Below are 23,626 nucleotides of genomic sequence, written 5' to 3' on the forward strand. Positions count from 1 at the left end.
AAAAAATTATAATAATAAAATGAGATAGCATGAGAGATTTTGTGTAACTAAATTGAGTTTAGAGTAAAGTTACTCTTACTGCTTCCCGCTGAAGCTGGGAGCTATTGCTGTATTTTTTTTTTTCTTAGTGATTAACTAGAGAGGTTTGGATTCAAAATCTACATTAATTTATCTCATCTCATAATTACAACTTTTTTAAATTTCTAGACAAAATATAATAAACAATTCAACTTTTTCAAATCTTAAAATAATTTTATTAAATTTTTACACAAAATATAATAAATAATTCAACTTTTATTCTATTATTCACAAATCATCTCAACTCATCTCAACTTATCTCTGAATTCAAATATAATTATTTTTTAATAATGTTGTAATTTTATTTTTTTAAAAAAATATTTTTAAGTATTAAAAAATACATAAAAAAAAAATCTCAAAATATTTTAAACTAACGATAGTTTGGAGTTGGTGCTGTAGAGCGACTCATTCTTTTATGAGTAATACTATATACAGTCGTAGAGTGTGTAAGTGATGTACAGTCGTTTTAAAAAAGAGTGAGGTCTATTATTAAAAAATTAATTTCTTTTCAAAATGACTGTATGACGCTTACACACTCACGACTGCAAGTATCATTTCTCTTCTTTTATATCTGAATTATATATTCATGTTCTGAGTCAAAGATCGGGATCCAATACAATATTGCAACTCATTTCTCCTTTCACATGTGATGAATTAAATCTCAGCTACGTTTTCTTCAATAATTAATTAATTAATCATAGTCGTTTCTGTTTTGAATTGCTTAATTTATATGATTTTCCTCTGGGGAAAGATACGCAAACCTCCCTCAAATTATCACCAAATTCACAATCAGCTCCAAACTATCAATTTCATTAATCGCCCATCAAACTATCAAAATATTGTAATCTGCTAGCTCCATAAAAATCTCGATATAAATACCTTAGGTAAGCCAAAAAAAAAAAAATGTTTTTAAATATCATAGGTGTGGCATTTTTCATCTGTCAATTGGGTAAAAACATCTGTGCAAATGCATGATCAGCTTTAATAACTAAAATGTTTCTCTATCAACATGTTGGGCCAAAAATTACAAAAAAAAAAAAACCATAAATGAAAATTAAATATTTTTTTTAAAAAAAGCCAAAATAAAAAGGCACATAGTTTTTAAATATATATATATATATATATATATATATATATCTAAAAGAGTAAAATACTTAATTAACCTTATAGAAAAACACATGAAACTAGCAAAAGGACTTGAAAAAAAGTTTTGCACACTTTACCAAAACTAGTAATGTAAACTATAATTTATAATTTTGTGTAATCATACTGACTAATAAGTGTTTGTAGTGTATAAGATCACGCATTGTTTGAAAGTAAGAAGTTGTTCTTCTTTATAATGATTTCAATGGACTCTAATTATTCCATTTACTAGCTAGTCATTTTGGAGTATGGGACAAATGTGTCTGCAGGGCATTTCCTTGATGCCTTACACATGTTATCAAAGTCTATCTAAGCTATTAAGTGTAGGACTTGAGCTATGCTACCTATGATGGAATGACCCAACGACGTCCTCATTACTTAAGAATAACTGTTGATAGTGTTTGAGATTCCACATTACTTAAGAAAAAGTAGTCCTAATTCTTTAAAGAATTATAATAATGGGACTTTAACTGTACCATTGCCTAGTCCATTTAGAGTATGTCTTAGATGTAGCATACATTATTGATTTATTGTAAATTATTACTATATTATAACTTTGATATATTACAACTTGAAATACATGTGGTGAGTATATATATATATATCTAAAAGAGTAAAATACTTAATTAACCTTATAGAAAAACACATGAAACTAGCAAAAGGACTTGAAAAAAAGTTTTGCACACTTTACCAAAACTAGTAATGTAAACTATAATTTATAATTTTGTGTAATCATACTGACTAATAAGTGTTTGTAGTGTATAAGATCACGCATTGTTTGAAAGTAAGAAGTTGTTCTTCTTTATAATGATTTCAATGGACTCTAATTATTCCATTTACTAGCTAGTCATTTTGGAGTATGGGACAAATGTGTCTGCAGGGCATTTCCTTGATGCCTTACACATGTTATCAAAGTCTATCTAAGCTATTAAGTGTAGGACTTGAGCTATGCTACCTATGATGGAATGACCCAACGACGTCCTCATTACTTAAGAATAACTGTTGATAGTGTTTGAGATTCCACATTACTTAAGAAAAAGTAGTCCTAATTCTTTAAAGAATTATAATAATGGGACTTTAACTGTACCATTGCCTAGTCCATTTAGAGTATGTCTTAGATGTAGCATACATTATTGATTTATTGTAAATTATTACTATATTATAACTTTGATATATTACAACTTGAAATACATGTGGTGAGTCTGATATACAACAACCCAAAGGAAGAGAACATTGAAATACTAAAAACCCAACGTATTTCAAAGTTAGGCTTCATTGGACATAACATATCCCGGCCGAGCTCTCCTCTGTTGGTTTTTCAGCCTTGATCCAGCAGGTTTTGCATGCAATTTAGAAGGGCAGCGCCTCCATAAATTGGCAGGGCTATTTTCAATTATTCGAAAGCTTCCTTTTCATTCCTTCTCCTTTTTAATGAGAGTTTACATCGATGGCGAAAGGCGGTTCAATGTCTCTATACAGGTGGATGAGATTATGGACCATAATATTATCAAGGTGTTGGCTCTATTCTGTCCACGCTTTTCAGCTGTACCTAAAATGACATGAGATTGCAAAAGACAACAAACCTTCTTAATGACATACCCACTTCAAAACAAATATTGCAACAATCTCTACATCAAGACTATGTGCCCATGTCCGAGTGAGCAACAGCAAAGATAGAATCAGAGAAAACTTCAAACAAAGAATGGAATACAGGTTTGCCCATGCCCTGGACATGACAAGCCTACAGTGGGAAGGAAAAGTCTTGACAGAGAGAATTTAATCTGTCAGTCAATATCTGGTGGGAAGCCTAACCGATTTGTCATTTTTCCAGCCAATGTTAGCATGGTTGCCGAAGCTATAGAAAGAAGAAACCAGGACTGGTAACCTCAAACCCCCAGAAATACCTTCATCCTCTCTGTGTACATACATATATGGATTGTTGATTATGTCCTTGTAGAACATATATATGATATTTACGTTGGAAAAAAGCATACATGTGTTTTTTATGGCAACAAGTCCCAATTATTCATGCAGGATTGTTCGGACAAAATTTACAAGTGATCTGATCATACAAGTTGGAGATTCAACCTTTTTCTTGCACAAGGTGCACTCATTTACTCTGTTCTTGACAAAAGATGAAGAATCAATATGTGTGTGTGACCTATATCAAGCATACATGAGGCCCTTAGAACTCCATTTCATGTATTGACCCATTTAAATGGTTGTTTCAGCTGCACAAAATTAATCATCAGGCCTGCAGAACTAGATCTGAAAAACAAGCCTGTAAAGATGCTGACAGAATCATTAACATGTTAGTGTTTATATAAGTAAATCACGTTTCCCTATGATTGCATATATTCTGTAAAATGGCATGTGAATAATTCATTCACCTCCCTTTTTTGCTTTGGAAACTGGGTATGAAGCTGTATCTTAACTCTTTTGAGTGGTTTAACAAGATCAAGACTAGAATTTTTTTAACACCTAAACTAAACTGAGTATCTATGATCCCAATTAAACTGGGGTTGGCTGATGGATCCCCATCAACCATTCATACAAGAGAATCATACTAGATATTCAGTTACCCCAATATTTTGACCAATATTCCTTATCTTTGATAATCGTTCAAGATATCAATTCAATTTTAGGCTATTTAAAACTTCATTTAAATAAACATCTTTTTATAGCAGCTTCCTATGGTCTCAAGAAGTGTATATTTGAATAGACTGGTATTCCAGAGAAACAGCAATGGCAAGAGAAACACAATCCCCAAAATCCAACTAGATAATCTTCCAGGAGGAACCAAAACTTTTGAATTACTAGTGAAATTTTGTTACGGATGGAAGGTTGATTTAACAGCAACCAACATTGCTCCATTATATTGTGCTGCACATTTCTTGGAAATGAAGGAGGACCTTGAACCAGGAAATCTCATGTCCGAAACTGAGGCTTTTCTAAGCTTTTTAATCCTTACATCCTGGAAAGACACATTTCGGATTTTCAAAAGTTGTGAATCCTTTTCTGCCTGGGCAAAGGAGCTGGAAATTGTGGAAAGGTGCTCAGAAGCCATCGCCTGGAAGGCCTGCTCAAATTCAAAAGCATTCAGCTTTGGTGAAGATGATGCAGAGTGCTTGAATATTCTAAATGCTGAGAACTCAAAACTTGAAGACAGACTTGATAATTGGTGGTTTGAAGATGTTTCATGCCTTCGGATAGATCATTTTATAGAAGTGATTCATGCCATCAAAAGTAAAGGGATGAAGCCAGAGCTTGTAGGATCTTGTATAGCTCATTGGACTGCAAAACGGCTTTCTAGGATCACTTTTGGACTGGACCAATTGACTCCCAAACATATGAATAAACAGTTACAAAGGGTTACAACTGAATGCTTGATTAAGCTGCTTCCTGTGGAGGAAAACTCAGTTTCTTGCAATTTTCTACTACACCTACTCAAGGTAGCCCTAACAGCAAAAATCAATTCTGAATTGTTGAATATGCTAGAAAGAAGAATAGGCTTCCTGTTGGAGCAATGTCGTGTTCCAGATCTCCTAGTTAAGAATTTTGGAGACAATGACAGTGTTTACGATGTGGGCATCATCATCAGGGTGGTAGAGTCTTATGTGTCTTCGGTTTCAAGCAATCCCACACCAAAAATATTTGCTGTCGGAAGGCTGGTGGATGGTTATCTTACACTGGTCGCAAGGGATGAAACCCTCCCTGCGAAAAGTTTCCAGTCACTTGCAGAAGCATTGCCAAAAGATGCTCGGTATTGTGATGACAGCCTTTACAGAGCCGTTGACATGTATCTCAAGGTACGAAAACCCAGAACTTTGTAAAATAGGAATGTCGATTTGATTGTATAGTATAAAGCTCAGTGGCTGCCAATCTCCTCTGGCTAAGTTCAAAGGTTAACCCTGCAAAACTGGTGATTTTTTCTACTGATATTGCAATTTATTGATGGACCTTGAGGACATGCAACCTCACATCTCAATCAGTCACTGAGAACTTGGTTTTAAGTTGCATCTGAATATTTCTTTTGTAACAATTGTGCAGATACACCCTAGCTTAACAGATGAGGAAAGATTAAGTGTATGTAGATCCCTGGAATACCATAGACTATCCCAAGAAGCCCGTGAGCATGTGATGAAGAACGACAGGCTGCCATTGAAAATCATGACACAATTCATCCTCTTAGAGCAAGTGAACATGACTGGGTCAATGACAGCTTCTGGATCAAATTATGAAAGAACGAAGACCCAGACAATTATTAGAGTGTCTAAAGGTTTAGAGAATGGCTGGATGAATCGCAAGGAAGAGATTAAGATAATGAAGAAAGAGGTTGACAAAATGAAGGTGCAACTCAATGAACTACAGATGTGTAAACTAAAGCTGCAAAGACAAGTGAAGATATGCATCAATTAGAAGGAAAATCTCAGCTTTGTACGAAAAAGAAATTTTGTTGGATCTTTGGTCTTGCCTTAGTTGTTTGGAGTTCAAAAACTATATTGCCACTTTGAGTATGAAGTGTAACGCCCCAAACCCGGGTGGCTTGGAGAATTACTACTTGTCACTCATAATCATGTCTCCCAACACATTCGAAGAATAATCTCCAAAAACTTCATAAATGAAATCAATCTCAAATCTTCTCAATAATCTCATTACAAACTCCACACAATCTTTAATGCAATAAAAATAAATCAAAGGGGTCCATAACCTCCCAGTAGTCATAACAACCCAACCAATAATTTCATAAATATTACTGAAACCCAAGATATTACTAAAACTCAAAGAGATTTAAACTCAGAACATCAGAAGTCCTTCTTCTAGCAACATCTCCTCAGCTTAAACACAAACAGCAATCTAATCCAGGTCCTCATTTAGACTCTCCACATCATCTGAAAAATATTATAATGATAGGGGGTGAGTTATCAACAACTCAGTAAGCAGAAATCATATGCTAGCGTGCAAATATGAGCATTTACAAAGTAGAACATGCCGAACAAAATATTTTCCAGACTTAACATGCAGAACAGAACCTATTTTCAAAAGTAACAGAGCGATGGTTTTAAGACAAGTAAAACCCTTAGTGCTTTGGCATAACATAAACTAAGTATCATCATCAGATCAAAACAGAGCATCAAACAGAGCAGAGACCATGTTTCACCTCCGTGGTAGGGTTGTGCTAACCCCGGTGGCCAAACCAGGCAGAGACAGAGGTGAAATCTTTCCTTTATTCTTCTCGGAGCCCCGAGTGTGCACATAGGAAAGACCACAATAAAACCACTTTGTTTCCAAAGTGGGTGCACTCAGAGACAGAGAAGTTGGTACCAACCCAAACAGAGCAGAGCATAACAGAGCAGAGCAAAGACAGAATCAGATACGAAAACCAGTACACCATGCCAAAGGTTTTTCAGATATTATATCAAAAAATTACAGAGTACCAAAACAGAATCAGAACAGTTTACACACGCTGAACACAAAAGCCAGAACAAATAAATGCACAACTTTTCATATTCTCAATATCGCTCTTTTTCAAATTTCAGAAATCACATGACAGAATTTAGCTCATGTCTACACAATGCATGTCAGAATATATATATTTTTTTTTTTTTTCACACAGATTTCATGAATAATGCAGATAAGTGACCGAGGTTGATCTTTGTTTTCAAAAGTTCCCAACACAACACAAATTATGCAAATTTTCATAAAATCAACCTCAGTCTTATTAGCTTGTATAAAACCCAGCATATGAACCCCGCTTACCTGACTCCTGCAGCACATTATCTATGACTTGAATACAGTCTCTATCCATCTCGTCACCTATTCATAAAAATAATATAAACTAAATATTAAAGTCCAACAACACAAAATTGATCTTAGACAACTCAAGACCCAAACTCTAGATCATAATTCAGCAAGTTTAATCAAACTCCAACAGCCAAATAACAATCCGGACAGCCCTCACTTCGACCCAAAATATTCTATACCAATCTCAGTATTGTCCAATACAAGCATCAAGACCAATGTCAATTCAAATTCCAATAACTCACACTTATTCCAACGGTTCGCAGTCCCAAACAATTACTAACAATTTAACCAACACTAAACAAAGCACACTTCTTCCCATTCACAACTCCATAACAGAAAATATAAACTAATACCTCCAAAAATTAAACTGCACTCGACAAAGAAAATTAATTCCTCTCTAAATATTCTCTCAACCATCAATCCAATCGACCCCCCCTTACTCCTCGGACTCAGTCCGGCATAACCAACAACGTCACAGTAAATATGAATTAGCGCAGAAATACATTTAAATCTCAAAAGTTCTTTGGGAAAAATACTTACAATGCTATAATATAATTTTTGAAAGATCACGGAGGTGCTAGAAGCGGCAACGCAGCAACAAAACAGTGCCAAATGCACTATGGCCGTGGGTCTCAAAAACCCACTTTTGAACGGGTGTAAACGAAGACCCGAGATTGATAGGGTAGGGCTTAGGGATGTCGGTGAGACTAGTGGTGGTGGTGGTTGGCCGTGGGTGGCATCGCAAAAGGCGGTTGAAGTGCAAAAACACCCAAAACGGAAATGTTGATGGTGGGGCTTCACCGGTGACAGATCGTAGGTGGAGTTGGGTCCATTGGGTTGCTAGAAGGTCGAGGATGATGTGGTGAGAAGATGGTGGCCGGAGGTGGCGTGACGGCGGCGCAGCGGCGCAAGGAATGCCGCGGCTTCGTGTGGTGCGTGGAGGCTAACGGCGGCGCGGCTGGGGCTGGAAATCGGAGGGGGAGGTCGCCGGTGGGTGGGGGTGCTGGGAAACCGGGCGGTGTCGACCACCGCCTGCGCACGGCAGCGGGTCGAGGGCAAACAGCGGACGCACGGGAGAGAGAAAGAGAGAGAGGCGCGGGAGGGAGAAGAAAAAAAAGGAAAAAGAAAGAAGAAAAAAAAAAGGAAAAGAAGAAAAGAAAAAGAAAAGGAAAAGAAAAAATAGAGAGAAAAGAAATGAGGTCCAATCCTCATAACTTGGGTCACGAAAATGATCCAACGGAAACGATTTTAAAACAGCTAGTGAAATAAAATATTTCAAACACAGTGATTAACATGAAAATAATTAATTTAGAGAAAGCACTTCAAAAATAATTTTTGTAAACTAAAAAAAAATCATAAAAATAACACAACTAAAAATCTAACAATTTTAAAACAAGAGAATAAATTTTAAATTAATAACAAAAAAAATCTTTCAATAAAAAATACACAAAAAATACGGAGTGTTACATGGAGTAGAGTATATCTGCCTTTAACCTTGTTACCTAATTTATCATTTAGGATATTGCATATTGGTTATCATTTTGGAGAATTATTCCTATCTTCACAACTAGCCAATTAAGGTTGTACCTTTAAACTTCCTTCAATACTATGGTTCCTTTTAGTTTATTGGAAGATTTTTGAAGAATTGATGGCCAATATTTTTAGAGTTACATCTGACGAATGAAGCAAGAGATGTATGTTTAAGCCGAATCTCTTGCCGCCGTTGATATGGGCCAGCCACTAGCCCCATTGCACAGCTTCCCCCGCCGTCTGGCCCTGCCTCGGTAAGGCTCTCTCTCTCTATTTCTCTCCTATCTCAGTAGTAAATACTAGTAAGAGTTTAAAATTGATCAAGTCTATTTGTACATGTTGGTTTGAAGTTGGCTTTGTTGCAGAAGCAGCAGAACATAGATTAGAGTGAGATTAATGGTCTTAAAGTTGCCTGTTAGTGTACGCTGGTTAATTTTAATTTCGTAGTGATGGGTTTATGGTTTCTTCACGTATATTGAATTCATTGACATCATTGATTCTCTTGGTTGGGCATCAGATTGATGAGCATGTACAGAGGGAGATGGTGAATCATAGGTCCTTGAAGCATCTAAAATATAATATCTCAAGGAGATATATTATATATTACTGTTTTACACAGCTTCATGATTTGCCATTTTTTTTCAAAAATAATTACTGGAGCTTTGACATCACCTTGTTGTTAGTTGCAGGTTATGCTTCTCTGGTTGGTAGGATCTTGGATACTTAGTTGCACTTTGGATAGTGAGATAAGATGAGATAATTTGAAATAAAATTTGAAAATTAAATAAAATATTATTTTTTAATATTATTATTGTTTTGAAAATTAAAAAAAGTTGAATTGTTTATTATATTTTATATGAAAATTTTGAAAAATTATAATGATGAGATCAGATAAAATACTTTCACTATCTAAACGAAACCTTACCATATCTTGAGTAGTCTTATATTTTTTAAAATATATACTAATTTGTTTAATGAAACTTTTGATAACTAGTCTTCTATATACTTACCATATCTCCAATTATATTGAAATTTTTATGGAATACTATATATTCGATCTCCTCCCTTTTGACTAGTTTGGATTTTAATAAATATTTCCTACATTTTTCTTTCATATTCACAATTGGAATCCTTTGGAGCATTGGTGGCAACAAAATTATTGGGTAGTGCTTGTTGGAGTTTTAGCTACCCTGATTATTGAACTATATTTTTTTGGGGCATGTTTGATTTGGAGATCTAGACAAGGGAATGTATCATATGAACCTTTTTTTAAAAAATAAAATATGTATCATACGAACGTGTTGGTGCTATTGTTGTGACTCATATTGTAATTTTGTGTTTTGTAATCTAATGTACAAATACCAAACAATGTAATATATAGTGGACTTCTTGTTGACATTTTATATGATGCGTTAACATCGTGTTTCGTACACTTTTAGGTCAAGTTCCGACAACTCAAGTCTTAAAAAAGGGGCCTGCAAAAGGTAGAAATGATTACAGCTTTGAGAGGGTGGACTAGGGGCCGGTAACCTCCGATGCCAAAGTTAATAAATATTCTTAGAGAGTTGCAAATAAGTAAGAGAGTCTAGGGATCAGAGAGATTTCTGGTACCTGGAATCGACTATTTATACTGTGGTCTATAAAAGGCGTAAGATAGTATTTTCCTCCACTGAGTCCGTGTCTTCCATCCTGCATATGTTGTCAGACCTCATTTAATACGGCATGGCTCTGCGCCGATTTCATAAATGTGGCGTGGTTTCCTAGTTCTATCCAAGCCATGTTTTTCGCCGCATTCCGTGTAGGCCCTTAGACTTTGAAGCCGGCCATGGAATGTTAGGCTGATCAGTCTTGTCCCCCATACGACGCCCTTCCTTGGTAGGCCCCATATTCCTTACATGCGTTGGGATGCCCTTGGGTCGAGTAGAATTAGGGCCGAAGTCCAGTGGGTCTTTCCTTGTCTTTAGGCTACATACGGATTTTGGTTATATCCCGAGTAGGCATCCATGAAGCTAAGCATATGATAACCCACTGTCAAGTCGACAATAAGGTCGATGCGAGGAAGCGGGAAGCTATCATTTGGACAAACTTTGTTGAAGTCAGTGAAGTCAATGCATATTCTCCATTTGTCGCTCGACTTCTTCATTAGCACTACATTATACAACCACTCTGAATAGGGAGCTTCTCAGATGAATCTCACCCTTAACAGTCGGTCTACCTTTTTGCCTATGGCGGCATTCTTTTTCGCACTAATGCTTCGGCGCTTCTGTCGTACCCCTTTGGCTTTTGGATCCACACTCAAGCTATGATGTATGATATCAAGCGTTATCCCGAGCATGTCCTCATGGTTCCATGCAAACACATCCAGATGTTTAGCGAGGAGCCGCCGCATGGCGTCTCGAGTTTCGGACATCATTTTGCTACTAATTGTCACCGTAGCTTATGGTTGATCTTGGTGGAGGGTAACAAGCTCCAGTGGTCTGATTGGCTTAGCATTCAAGAGCTCTTGCTAGTCTCGAACTTCGCTTATAACCTCTGTGCGATCAGGGACTGGGGGCAGAGCGCCAGTATCCTCTACTGCTTGTCGTGCTTCATCCATGTGTGCATGGTCTTCTCCCATCGCGACCTTCCCATTCCTACATGCCTGGCTCTCTTCCTGGCCTATTTCCATGTCTCGGATTGTTTCAATAAATCTCTGAGTTGCCAGGAATGGGTTGTCTCGGGTGTACGAAAGACTCGCAAAACCTTTTACGATCCCAAAAACGGCACCACTATTAACGTCGAATTTCGCACACATTTGAGCCAAACTCCGACAACTCAAATCTTCGAAAACGGGCCTGCAAAAGGTAGAAAATACTGCAGCTCTGAGAGGGCAGCTTAGGAGCCGGGTAACCTCCGATGCCAAAGTTAGTAAATATTATTGGAGGGCTGCAAATAAGGAAGGGAGTCTATGGATCAGAGAGATTTCTAGTACCTAGAATCGGCTATTTATACTGTGGTCTGTAAAAGGCGTAAGATAGTTTTTTCCTACTCTGAGTTCGTGCCTTCCCTCATGCATCTGTTGTTAGACTTCCTTTAATGTGGTGTAGCTCTGTGCCGGTTCCATAAATGTGACGTGGTTTTCTGGTTCTGTCCAAGCCATGTGTGCCGTAGATGATCTGACACTTACAGATCAAATGCTCTCTGTGTTTTCTGCTGAATTCTGTGCAGGCCCCTGGACTCTGAAGACAGCCGTGGAATATTAGGTTGATCAATCTTGTCGCCCATATGGCGCCCCCTCCTTGGTAGACCCCCTATTCCCTATGTGCATTAAGAAGCCCTTGGGTCGAGTAGAATTAGGGCCAAAGTCCAGTGGGCATTTCGATAGGGAAATCCCCTTACATAATGAATATTTTATTTTACTTTTTATTTTACATGCATTTAGTTAAAAAGTTAATTAGTTGCTTCTAGCTTTAATTATTTTTTACATAACTTTAGCTTTCCAGTTTGATATATTTTTATAATTATGGAGAATGTTCAATGCATAAGTATTATACTTCTTGAAAAATTTAATAAATATAAGATTTAATATATAAAAAAATTATGCTTTTTGCATATTTGTTTCTTCAGAAAACTTTAATAAAGTATAGGCATCTATATATAATATAATTATGCTATTCAACATCATCTTTTTCTTGAAAAAACTTAAATAAAATAGACTTTTATGTATAAAAATTATGCTTTCCAATTTTCTGTTTTTTTTTTCTTTCTTGAAAACTAAATTCATAAAATATAGGTTGTTTTATATAAAAAAAATCCAGTTGCAACCCAGAATCCGGCTGAGTTTCCGAGTTTTACAATATTGTATTACATTCGGCTTCTGACCCAAGTCATAACTGGGATAACTTGGGCTGGGCTTCAATCTGGCTTCTGGTCTAGGTATACTTGGGTTCCGGTTCGAAACCCGGATGAACATTGCTAATTAGAAAAGTAAAAATATTAACTAACATTTAAAAAATAAACCGAAATTAGAAAAGCCCAATTTTCTTAAAGCAAACTAATAAATAATAACCTGAAAATAAAAAAATCAAATGAAACTGGAAAAAGGTTAAAATACTATTTTTGCACTGTTTAAACTACCAAAACAACTAATTTGTAGTACCATAAACTATTATAAAGATTGATGAAACATAGGATATGAACGCAATCTAAACAGTCATATCTCGATCGATGACATAGATTATTACTAAATACAATACATATGATGTATCACATCAATTCATGAAAGTTCTTAATCATAATTTAATAATTCTTTTTATTGGTCTAGATCATGGCTATCAAAGTTTTATGCTTTACCATTCCTACTTTACAATTTAGACACGCCAAGTATCATCAACACATGCAGATTCTTGGAGTAAGCCAGGTTTGAAGCAAAGGATTTTGTCAAACTTTCACATAAAGTAAGAAAATAATGGAATCGTACTATCATTCTTTTCTTGCATCTATAATCGTACATTAATTACATTCTTATCTTGCTTGAGATGAAGTGTGAAAAAAAGCCATTGATTCGAGGTTGGCTTTACTCGAAGAACTAATCTTTTAAGTGTTTTGGTAATTACTCGCCCCCCCAGCTTCCTCTTTCAATAATTACAAGTTGTATGTCCCTTTGTTTTCTATTTGGATTGGATTTTAGTGCAGGGGAAGACAGCAAGATCTAGAGAGTACGACTAGATAAGAAACCATCCATCGGATCTATACTTTTTGGAAGGAGTTGATCAAAGATTCAAACTACATTCATCAAATCCGAAAATCTGATCCCAATTTTCAGGTAAGAACAATTTGAAAGGAAAAAAAGTAAACAACGGTATACCAACATCATGCATGTAGGTCTGCCGTCATGACTTATTTAAAGGATTTCTCTCGTTTATATTATTTATTAGTTGCGTGTGTAATGCAGACTATAGAGAGGCAGCAATGGAGATTCAACATTTCAGCCACCATCATCCCTTGACGTTAGTCCTCATCAACGAAGTGGAATATAATCGCTGTAAAATATGTTGGGAAAAATTAGCAACCAATTCCGATCATTACGGATGCAAAGAGTGCGGTTTCTACATACATAAATCATGTGCTGAATATCCCCATGAGTTGCAACACCCCTCACATCCCAAACATCTTCTTCTCCTCGAACTAAATGATTTGGAACCATGCGCTAATTGCAACTCCTATATGTTTGAGTTTAAATATAAGTGTTCTCATTGTCATGAGTTTTATCTTTGTCCTGAATGTGCATTTCTACCGCTCACCAAAAAAGCTGAAAATCATGACCACCCATTGAACCTTATGCAGAAATTATTGCCATTCACGTGTGATCATTGTTTGAAGAAAGGCAATAGCATGCCATACTTTTGTTCCACCTGTTCGTATATGATCCACTCAAAATGTACATCTTTACCATTGATTGTACAATCATCAACCATACAAGTTGAAATTCACAACCATCCATTGACCCTTGTGCAAAGATTTCTGATCTCCCTCACTTGCGATGCTTGTGGGAATGAAATCGAGAACACATTTTACTTTTGTGCCACTTGTTCATTTGTTGCCCACCTCAATTGTGCCCATTCACCATCAATGGTCAAAGTAATAAGGCACAAGCACACCCTCAGTCTCACATACTCTCTTCCAGCCGACCAATCCAAATGTAGAGTACTGTGCCAAATATGTGATAAGACGGTGGACACGAACTACTGGCTCTACAGTTGCTCAAGCCACGATTTTGTTGCTCACCTTCATTGTGCTACAAGGGAAGAAGAAAGAGACAAAACGTTTGTGCCAAACTCTAAAGAAGATCACCGTGATAAATCTATTGACTTATTACCATATATTGTCAAAAAGACCAAATCAGAAGGAGAAGGAACAGAAATACATACAGAAATCAAGCATTTCAGTCACGACCATGACTTAAAACTCACCGATGAGCTTCGAGACAAAAAGCACAATGAACAGTGACAACGACAAGGGTAGCTCTTACTCTACAGGGGATTTGAACCTTTGCCCCATCTGCCTCGGACCCATCGTTCAAGATTTCTACCTTGATAAATGTTTTCATATGTTTCTTATCTCTTTTCTCTTTCTGTTTGGTTGCCAAGATAGTGAATTAGAAAATTAAAATCTAGTGGGTTCTTTTTAGACAATCAATATTGTGGGATTTTGGAACTTATCTATTACCTTCATTGTGGTTTCCAAATGATGAAAAACTGACATCTATTTAAGATTTCAATTCCTTTTCTTCTTATTTCTTTCGTTTTCTTCTTGGCGTGCAATTAAATGGCATCACTGTAACAAGTTAAAGACTGCTGTTTGTTCAATCCCATGAGTTGGGTTTTTGCAAGACCTCTAAAATTGTTATATAAAGAAAATTTGTTTGTATTTGATGTGAATTAATTTACGTCTTGTTTAAGTTATTGAAGTTTAATTATTTGTTTAAGTTTTATTTTTCCCAGCATGAAATAAATAATTGCCTGAAATAATCTAATCAGTGTACGTAATGTTGTGGAAGTCATTGTATATAAAACAATACTAATAAGATGGTGGACTCATTCTCAAAAGCATTGTGGTAGAATAATACACAATTAATTCACCATGTTTGTAGCGTGTGAGTTTTATGTAGAATAAAACACAATTAATTCAAGCTTAGTAGTTGAAATAAAACTAATCACTTATTAAAAAAATTGAAATGAAACTAATCACCAACTTACTGCTAAAATGTCTACAAAGTTCTCGGAGACAAGCGATGAACCGATTGCCAAATTAATTTTTGTGGTGATAGGCATGCGTACTTCTACCTGAGTGTCCCGCTGATGGGAGTTAGGGTGGTTATGTACATGATCTTTGTAGAATCGTCACTATTTACAATTAGCAGAGTTCATATTTTGAATATTTTTCTAACCATGTCATGATGTTTCTTAATTTTGTTGCCAATGGTTCAAGAATTTATAGTGCTTGTTATTAATTTCCCAATTTAATGGGGAGTGAACATACTGCTTTTTTCCCCTGTAAGTGAGGATGCACGAGATCTGAGAGAGAGGAAGGATTTCCCGCTGCGTTTTATTCTTCTATGGATGGAGCTTGAATGAATGGATGAAGTGTCGCTTTTTCTCGTAACTTCAATAATGTATTCAAACCTCGCCCTATTGGTAGTCTTGACTTCTTGTCCCTTTGTTTGGTGTAATTGGAGGTTTATTCCCGGCCTCAAATGGCTGGTGTTGTGTTCTCTCTCGCGCGTTCCTCCATTCCTGGAAGGTATAGCTTTGCTTTGTTTGTTTGTTTGTCTTTTTTTTTTTTTTTTTTAAGTTAATCATGGGTTTTAAAGAAAAATGTAATCCATTAACATTGCAGCACATCTCCATGGACTTCAATAGGTGAAAGTTCAAGCAGAAAGGAATTTGATTTGCCTAACGCACAAATAAAATCCTGTGGCCTTAGGAGATCATCTAAACGTCTTGTTCTTTTAGAACAATGGGAAGATCGGGTGGGAGTCAACTCTCTGTTTTCAGCCACCTTCGCTGATGCAGTACACATAACACCACAATTTGTAGAAGTATTAAATCTTGCAGAATCTCTATCCAAAAGCAAATTCTTAGAGTCCAGTTAGCCTCTTGAACCTTTCAGTATCTTCGGGCTTGATGTAAAAAATCTCAGGGTTGCTAATAAATATAATGTTGTGAACGATCTTATAACGATTGTTCAACTGCGAAAGAGGATGCAATTGTGGAGGAAAGAGATCAGGAAATTGAGGGTAACTGGCAGTGGGGTCTTGTCCATGAACAGGGACATTGCCCTCGAAGAACTGGTGCAGCAATGGTAATTTAACAACAACAGATTCAGCAGCCTTCCTAACTTCATGATGGTTCAGTAGCTGATTATCATCTGGAATACCACTTTGTTCATTGTTGGATTCTACTCTCGCGGCAGTGAGAGGTTCGGTAGCCTGAGATGAGTCATCCATTGCTACTGCTGATTGAAAAAAATTAGAAATCTGAATGAAAATGTTAAAAAAGAACAGGAAAATTAAACAAGAAAAGAAGACTGATTTTGATCCTAGAAAGAGTTGACAAAATAGCATGGAATGACTGTATAAGATGGACAGATTGAAAGAGTTTATTATTATCAATGGCTTCATAGAAATTAAAGAAACTTTAACTTTTTTTACAACAATTCAGGAAATAGATCCAAGGCAAATAGATCAAATAGGCTCTCTTCAGTCTTCAGACTGTCATTAGGTAGTGGGAGATGAAGAAAAACAAGGAGGCAGAGTATCTCGAGGAAGACAGGTCAGTCTGCTAATTCATGGAAAAAGTCTTTCTATGTGCCTTAGCTTGGTATACACCATTTCCTTGGTTGTCAAGACAACTGATAAATGAGCATACTGGACAGAATCAATGTTTCTCCAAAATAAAAATCTTATGAAGGAATGAATATTAACTTCTTTTCCTAGGACCAGAAGTTTTTTTTTTTTTTGGTGATATCTACTTCAATTAGAAAACTAATACATATAATTACTGTTCAATAAAGCCACTTCTACCATGCAAACTTGCATTCAGGGAAACGTCATTGTGATCACTTTATGACATAGAAATCAATTCATTCGTCAAAATCTCGACTTGCACTAATAGTAGCCACGCTCAACGAAATTAGCAAACCTGCTTAATTTCAAATGCCTTTAAAGCTTACGCTCAAGCATGAAGACACAGCACTAAGGGTTTAACCACTAAACAATAACAGAAAATAATGGATATTCCTTGAAATTCTAAAATTCCCATATGCAAACAAGTGGTGCGAATTTCAACCAATGGGATTTGGTTTCCATCAAAAATAAAATGGATTCAGTAGTATACGTACTGCATGCAAACATAAAGATCTCATTCAATCCCCACATTGAATTTGAGCACGCCCACGAAACCCTTCTCAAGCTCATAGGAAATCAAAGCACACAAACAAACGACTGCTGATGGATACTAACGAACACAAAAAATATGCAGAGGGAGCTTGTAGAGAAGAAACTAACCAGCGGGAGAGAGGTGTTCTGAAACGTTTCGAGCCACGATAGAAAAATACCCATTTTTTCTGATCTCTTACGGAAACGTCTCAGGCGATGAGCTTTTTAATCCGAGAGAAACAACAGTAGTAGTGTTTTATTTTGGTTGCAGAAATTAAAAAGGAAACAGTAGTGAGATTTTGATTTCTTATATATTTGACTATTTGAGTAAATACCAAAATTATAGTCAATTTATTTATATATTTCCATACATTTTTAGAAAAACTTATTCAAAAAACTGGAGAGAGTAATATCTTTTTAGACTTTTTTATGTTAGGAGGGTCATATTTTTTTATTTATAAAAAATATTTGAACCACAAATAGATGAACCAGGATTTGTTTTAGGGCAGCCAATCAAAGCTAAAATTATAATAAAATATTTTTTATTCTATTTATATATAATTTTCCTGTGGTATAGAATAATCTGATATTAAGATCTAAAATAAAAATAAAATACATTCAATACAACCTCTGTATTAAAAAAGTATATGATATGTCAAAATTAATATATTATTAAAATAACATAAAGACACTCATACAAATATATTAAATAAAAGAAACACAGAGTGTCTAAAATTATAACTTGTGTTCTTTTAAAGAAACAAAATCATTAAGTATTGAATCTAAATAAAAATTCTTAGCTATTTCTCTTTTAATATAACAACTAAATTATTTGCTAGAAACTCATCTTCAATTTTATTGCGAAGTCTTGTTTTAATTACAATATTCATAGTTGAAAATGCTCATTCACTGGTCATTGTAGATACTTGAAGAGTCAAAACAAGACGAATCAATCTATCAATAAAATAGTATGTCTTTGATTTCTCTGTTCCTACCAATCTTTGACATAAATTTGAAATGGATGACAAATTCTGAAACTTTAGATTAGTAAGCACATCAACTTCAAAATGCTTTCATTGAAACCTTAAATTAATTTTCTCGTTCTCAGAAAAATCAAGAGGATAATATTTTTTTCGCAAGACAATAGATATCATCAATATTAAATGATTTATAAGCATCATTTGGATCCAAAACTGAGTTAAGGGTTAAAAGCTTTGTCGCTCCTTGACCAACCCTACTGTCAAACTCTTACATTTGAAAATCTATAGTAGCATTAAATATTTCAAAATAATAATGATGCTCTATCGTAATGTGATTTCGTTGATAACGATCACGACCTTATACATAATGAGAGCTTAATTTTGGAATGTCAATATCAAATTTCTTGGAGAAAGATAAAACATTCTCAATCAGATTTTCCCAACCTTCATTCCTTAACTTTTGAATAAGTCTTTTTATAGTAGAAATCATATTCATGACATTGAAGATGTCTTGAGATTTTTGCTGCAAAACTTGACTAAAAAAATCAGTAATACCTATGATTTCCATCATTAAATATAAAATAAATATAAATTAGAATGATGTAATCATTTTATAAGCAGTATTTGCATCCCTGCGTTGAGAGTAAGTGGATCCTTCTTTTAATATGTGTTCAAGCACCGAGCAAGTGATTCTAAACATTCGTAGTAGACTGCAAATAGAATAAAAATGAGAATCCCAACGAGAATCCTCGGCTCGTTTGGAAATGCCAATTTGGTTAGCTCATTTTCCACTTTCAAGTTTATCAATAGCTATCATATGTGCAATTTGTGTTGCTTAAGCAGCTTGCAATTCATTATGATGTTTACATGAAGTGCCCACCACATTGATAATGAAACTGAAATTTGAGAAAAACTCGTGAACATAAACTACTTCTCTAGATGCAGTAACTAATGCTAATTGTAATCGATGAATAAATTGTTCAATAAGGTGCACTTGATGAATAAATTGTTCAATCTGGAGATATCTGAAGGTATGTCTGTAGCCCAACACTTGAATGAATTCAATACGATCACAAATCAATTATCTTCTGTAGAGATTGAGTTTGATGATGAGATCGGAGTGTTAATTCTATTGGCATCGTTATCAAATAGTTGGGAGGCCATGAGGATGGCTGTGAGTAGTTCAGCCGGCAAGGCAAAACTGAACTACAATGACATACGTGACATGGTGCTTGCTGAAGAAGTATGTAGGAGAGACTTGGGTGAGTCCTCAAGTTCATGATCTGCCCTGATTGTTGACAATAAGGGCAGAGGACATGGCAGGTCAAGCTCCAATAGTAGGGGAAATAGCAAGATGAAATCTGGGCAGCAAATCACATGCTGGAGTTAAGGCAAGCCAGGCCACAACAAGAGAAACTACAGGAATCAAGAAAGTTCTAATGATGATGCTGTGAATGTAATGGCAGAAGAAATTCATGATGCCTTACTTCTTGCAGTGCACAGTCCGATTGATGATTGTGTGTTGGATTTAGGGTCTTCGTTACATAGCACCTCACATCGAGAAATCATGCATAATTATGTTGCTGGTGATTTTGGGAAGATGTATGCAGCTGATGGAGAGGCACTGGATGTAGTGGGAGTGGGTGATGTGCATATCACACTTCCAAATAGGAGGGTGTGGACTTTATAGCAAGTCGACATGTTCCAAATCTGAAGAAAAACTTGATCTCTATGAGACAACTTGATGACAACGGCTTTGCAGTAGCGTTCTCTGGAGGACCTTAGAAGATCACTAAGGGTGAGTTGATCTTAACGCATGGTAAGAGATCTAACTCTTTGTATTTAACAGCAGAGTTCAGTGATGTGCAAGAAAATACAATAGTGCAAAAAGGTAGGCTTGATCGAGCGAAACATCTAAGGAAGCCAAAGGGAGTTAGTTTTGCCGTTTCTCATGAAAGCCTGAGAAAGTTAGCTAAGGTTGGCAAGATCGGTTCGAGACTGGATACTCTTGGTGCAGTGGGAGTTGTGAGTCGCCCTGTGGATTTGCTGACTAAGGGCGATGTATGTGGAAGACTGAAGTCGGGCTTGACTTTAGTGCGTCTTCTAGCTTGAAGACGGGAGCTGTGAGCTGCAGAGATGATAGGGCTTGGCTGGAAATAGTGGCTGACATGTGGAGACCCAGTCTCCAAGTAAGAGATTGTTGAGGTATATGTGGAGACTGGTTTTGGAGCTGAAAAAGGTATTTACTAAAAGTTGGTTCGAGCCAAAGTTCGCTTGACATCGCTCGAGCGAAAATCAAGTTCAAGAGTTCGCTCGAGTCCCGCTTGACACTCCGCTCGAGCCAATGTTTATTTGGTTGTTCGTTCGAGTCGCTCTCGACACTCCGCTAGAGCAAAGTACGCAGTTTTTGCCAGATTTGGTTTCCAGTGCCACTCACTATAAATATATCATATTAGACTTGTGTTGGATGGTCTTAAGCATATTTTGAGAGAGAACAACTGTCTTGTGAGTGCATATTATGTGAGAGAGCAAAAAGCCCTAGAGAGTGTGAGTTGAGATTGAGTGATTGTAATCTCCTCTGGTTAATAAGATTTCTACAGCTCTGTGGACGTAGGTAATTTGCCGAACCACGTATATTGTGTGTCGTGTTCTTGATTGTGTTATTTTTACTTTATTTGTCAACTTTGGTGTGTGTGTTTTGCATAACATCTCACAACACTTATTTTATCACGTTGATTGATTGGATATTCCTACATAGGGGACGTAATCCTAGATCTCGTTGTAGAGAAGATATATCAATCTCTTTAGAATCAAGTATTGACAATGTAAAATGAATCTCTTCAGACTCCACAATTAAAGAGTTAAGATCAGTATTTTCTTTAGGTTCAATCCATGGAATTTTAGAGGAATTTTTTGAAATATCAACTTCTTTTCTTTTGAAGAATGGGTTGATAGTTTTTAATTTAGACATAATTCATAAACCTAAATTTAAAATCAAATTGAAACATATAAAATAAAGCTAGATATATATGAATTCAATTACTCATGAAATATGAATTTAAAGTTAATCTTTAAGCCCAAAATAAATAACCATTCAATAGACATAATTAAATATAAGCCAAACCAAATAGTAATCAATCTATCTCAAAAAAAAAAAGAATATGAATTCAATTACTCATGAAATATGAATTTGAAGTTAATCTTTAAGCCCAAAATAAATAACCATTCAATAGACATAATTAAATATAAGCCAAACCAAATAGTAATCAATCTATCTCAAAAAAAAAAAGAAAAATTCTAAACAAAAAATACAACTACATCAATACATAGAAGAAGGGGAAAAGTGAAAAAAAAAACTTCTAAAACACTGCATCAATAGATTCAATACAATTATATATATGAAAGAAGAAGAACAAAAAAAAAAAAAAAAGAACAAAAAAAAAAAAAAAATAAATAAAGAAAAGCCAAACCGTGTATCAGGCAATGGCGGAACTATCACTATGTATGTAGGCAGCTAGGCTATTATAATAGTGTGAGCTGCACTCTACACCAAAACTTTGCTTCAAGACAACACGTAAGTCCATGATCAAAAGCTCTCATTTTGGCCTTTTGGCATATAGTAAGGACAAGAGAATTTTATTTTAGCAGTAGAAAGTTAGAAATGATAGGCAGCAACGGGCAGAGGAGAAGAAAACCATTTGACTTTTTTTTTTTTTTTTATTGATAGTAAAAACGTGTCATCATGTTATTAGATCCTTTTATTTTATGTGAGATGTATTTATTTATTTTATTTTTAAATTGGATTAAAGCTTTTTAAATTGGACTTATAAGTAATTAATATATAAGATCAAAATAATTTTGTAGTGGGAGGCCGATATAATTTTTAGAGAGGGGACCAAAACAAGATGAGATTAATATCATCCTATTAAATCATTAAAAATTAATATGTATTATTTTTTTTCAAACTTTTGGAGGGGGGGGAGGGGGGCATGGCTCACCCTACCCATTCATAGTTACGTCACTGGAATATACAAAAGCAAACTTATAAAAAGATTACACTTTATATTTATCCATGTATATGTACGTAAGAATTTGCCCTAATGCAGTCACTTAGAAACTTATCAACGTATGTATGTATATATGTATATTTGTATGTCTTTACCTCATTGGGGAAACCATTGGAAATAGAATAATTTTTCTCATTAGCTATTATTCACTACCCCACACCCTATGAAAAAAAAAGTTGTCAGGTATGGGGTGTGGGGTGAATAGTGGTTGATGTATAACATTGTTCTTGGAAATTACAGCAGCAAGGGTTTTGAGGTTCTGTTTGTGGGTTTTCTTTCTTTTGAGGTATTTTTGTGGACGAAGACTTTATGAAATTCGATTGTTTTTAGAAATAAGGAACTTTTAGCTATGAGAACATGCGAGTGTTTTGACAATTTTAAGTATAAAATATAAAATTCAAAATATGTTAATAGTAAATAATTATTTTATCAAATGGATGATGAGGTGATTTCAGATGATCTGAGTTGATCTGTGAATAAAATTCCCATTGAAGATGTTTTGAATGCAAATGAGTTGAGATATGTATTTGAATGTATGAAGTAGGTTGAAATGAATTTAACTTATTTTATGAGAAGTTAAAAAGTAAACTCAAATGGATTGATATCACTTTAACAACTAAAAACATTCAAAAGATATGACTCTCACTTATTAAAAAAAGATACAGCTCTCCTAACTTAAAATGAGATAGTTAATTTATGTACATTATCAAATATATAAATAAAGAGAAGTGCTACAGACACAAAAGAATTATATAAAATTAAACTCATAAACTGACATGATTTCATGTGATCAGTTAGATTTACTTTACAATAAAAGTAATTTTACAATTTGACGTACCGCATTACCCCACATCAGTTTGTGGGTTTACTTTTATGTAATTTTTTTGTGGCTAGAGTATTTCTCAAATGGATATACTTTTGAATACCCTATACTTTTTTCTATGCAATCTTGGGGTTGGTTTTTAGGGTCTTCTTGGTAAATGTTTTCTCTTTGATATTAGTAACAGTGATTTGCTTTTTTCGTACTTTTTGTTTAAGTTACGGAAAAACCTGAATACATGCATTTTTGTGCACCCCTTGCACACGAAATTTGACCTGAAAAAAAA

The 23,626-nt window shown here is 35.2% G+C and overlaps 2 protein-coding genes across 2 annotated transcripts; both read left to right on the forward strand.

The window, feature by feature from the left end:
- The first annotated feature begins 2,652 nt into the window (after positions 1–2,652).
- LOC108984130 (root phototropism protein 3-like) lies at positions 2,653–5,772 on the forward strand. Its single transcript, XM_035695592.1, has 5 exons — positions 2,653–2,766; positions 2,905–3,101; positions 3,256–3,325; positions 3,909–5,030; positions 5,272–5,772. The coding sequence occupies exons 1-5, from the start codon at positions 2,653–2,655 to the stop codon at positions 5,638–5,640; spliced, it is 1,872 nt and encodes a 623-aa protein (XP_035551485.1). The 3' UTR covers positions 5,641–5,772.
- Positions 5,773–13,136: 7,364 nt separating this feature from the next.
- LOC109014724 lies at positions 13,137–14,886 on the forward strand. Its single transcript, XM_018997221.2, has 2 exons — positions 13,137–13,360; positions 13,490–14,886. Exon 2 carries the CDS (start codon positions 13,507–13,509, stop codon positions 14,542–14,544), a length of 1,038 nt encoding a protein of 345 aa, XP_018852766.2. The 5' UTR covers positions 13,137–13,360; positions 13,490–13,506; the 3' UTR covers positions 14,545–14,886.
- Positions 14,887–23,626: the final 8,740 nt, after the last annotated feature.

Source organism: Juglans regia, chromosome 11, assembly GCF_001411555.2.
Source record: "Juglans regia cultivar Chandler chromosome 11, Walnut 2.0, whole genome shotgun sequence".
Taxonomy (NCBI): domain Eukaryota; kingdom Viridiplantae; phylum Streptophyta; class Magnoliopsida; order Fagales; family Juglandaceae; genus Juglans; species Juglans regia.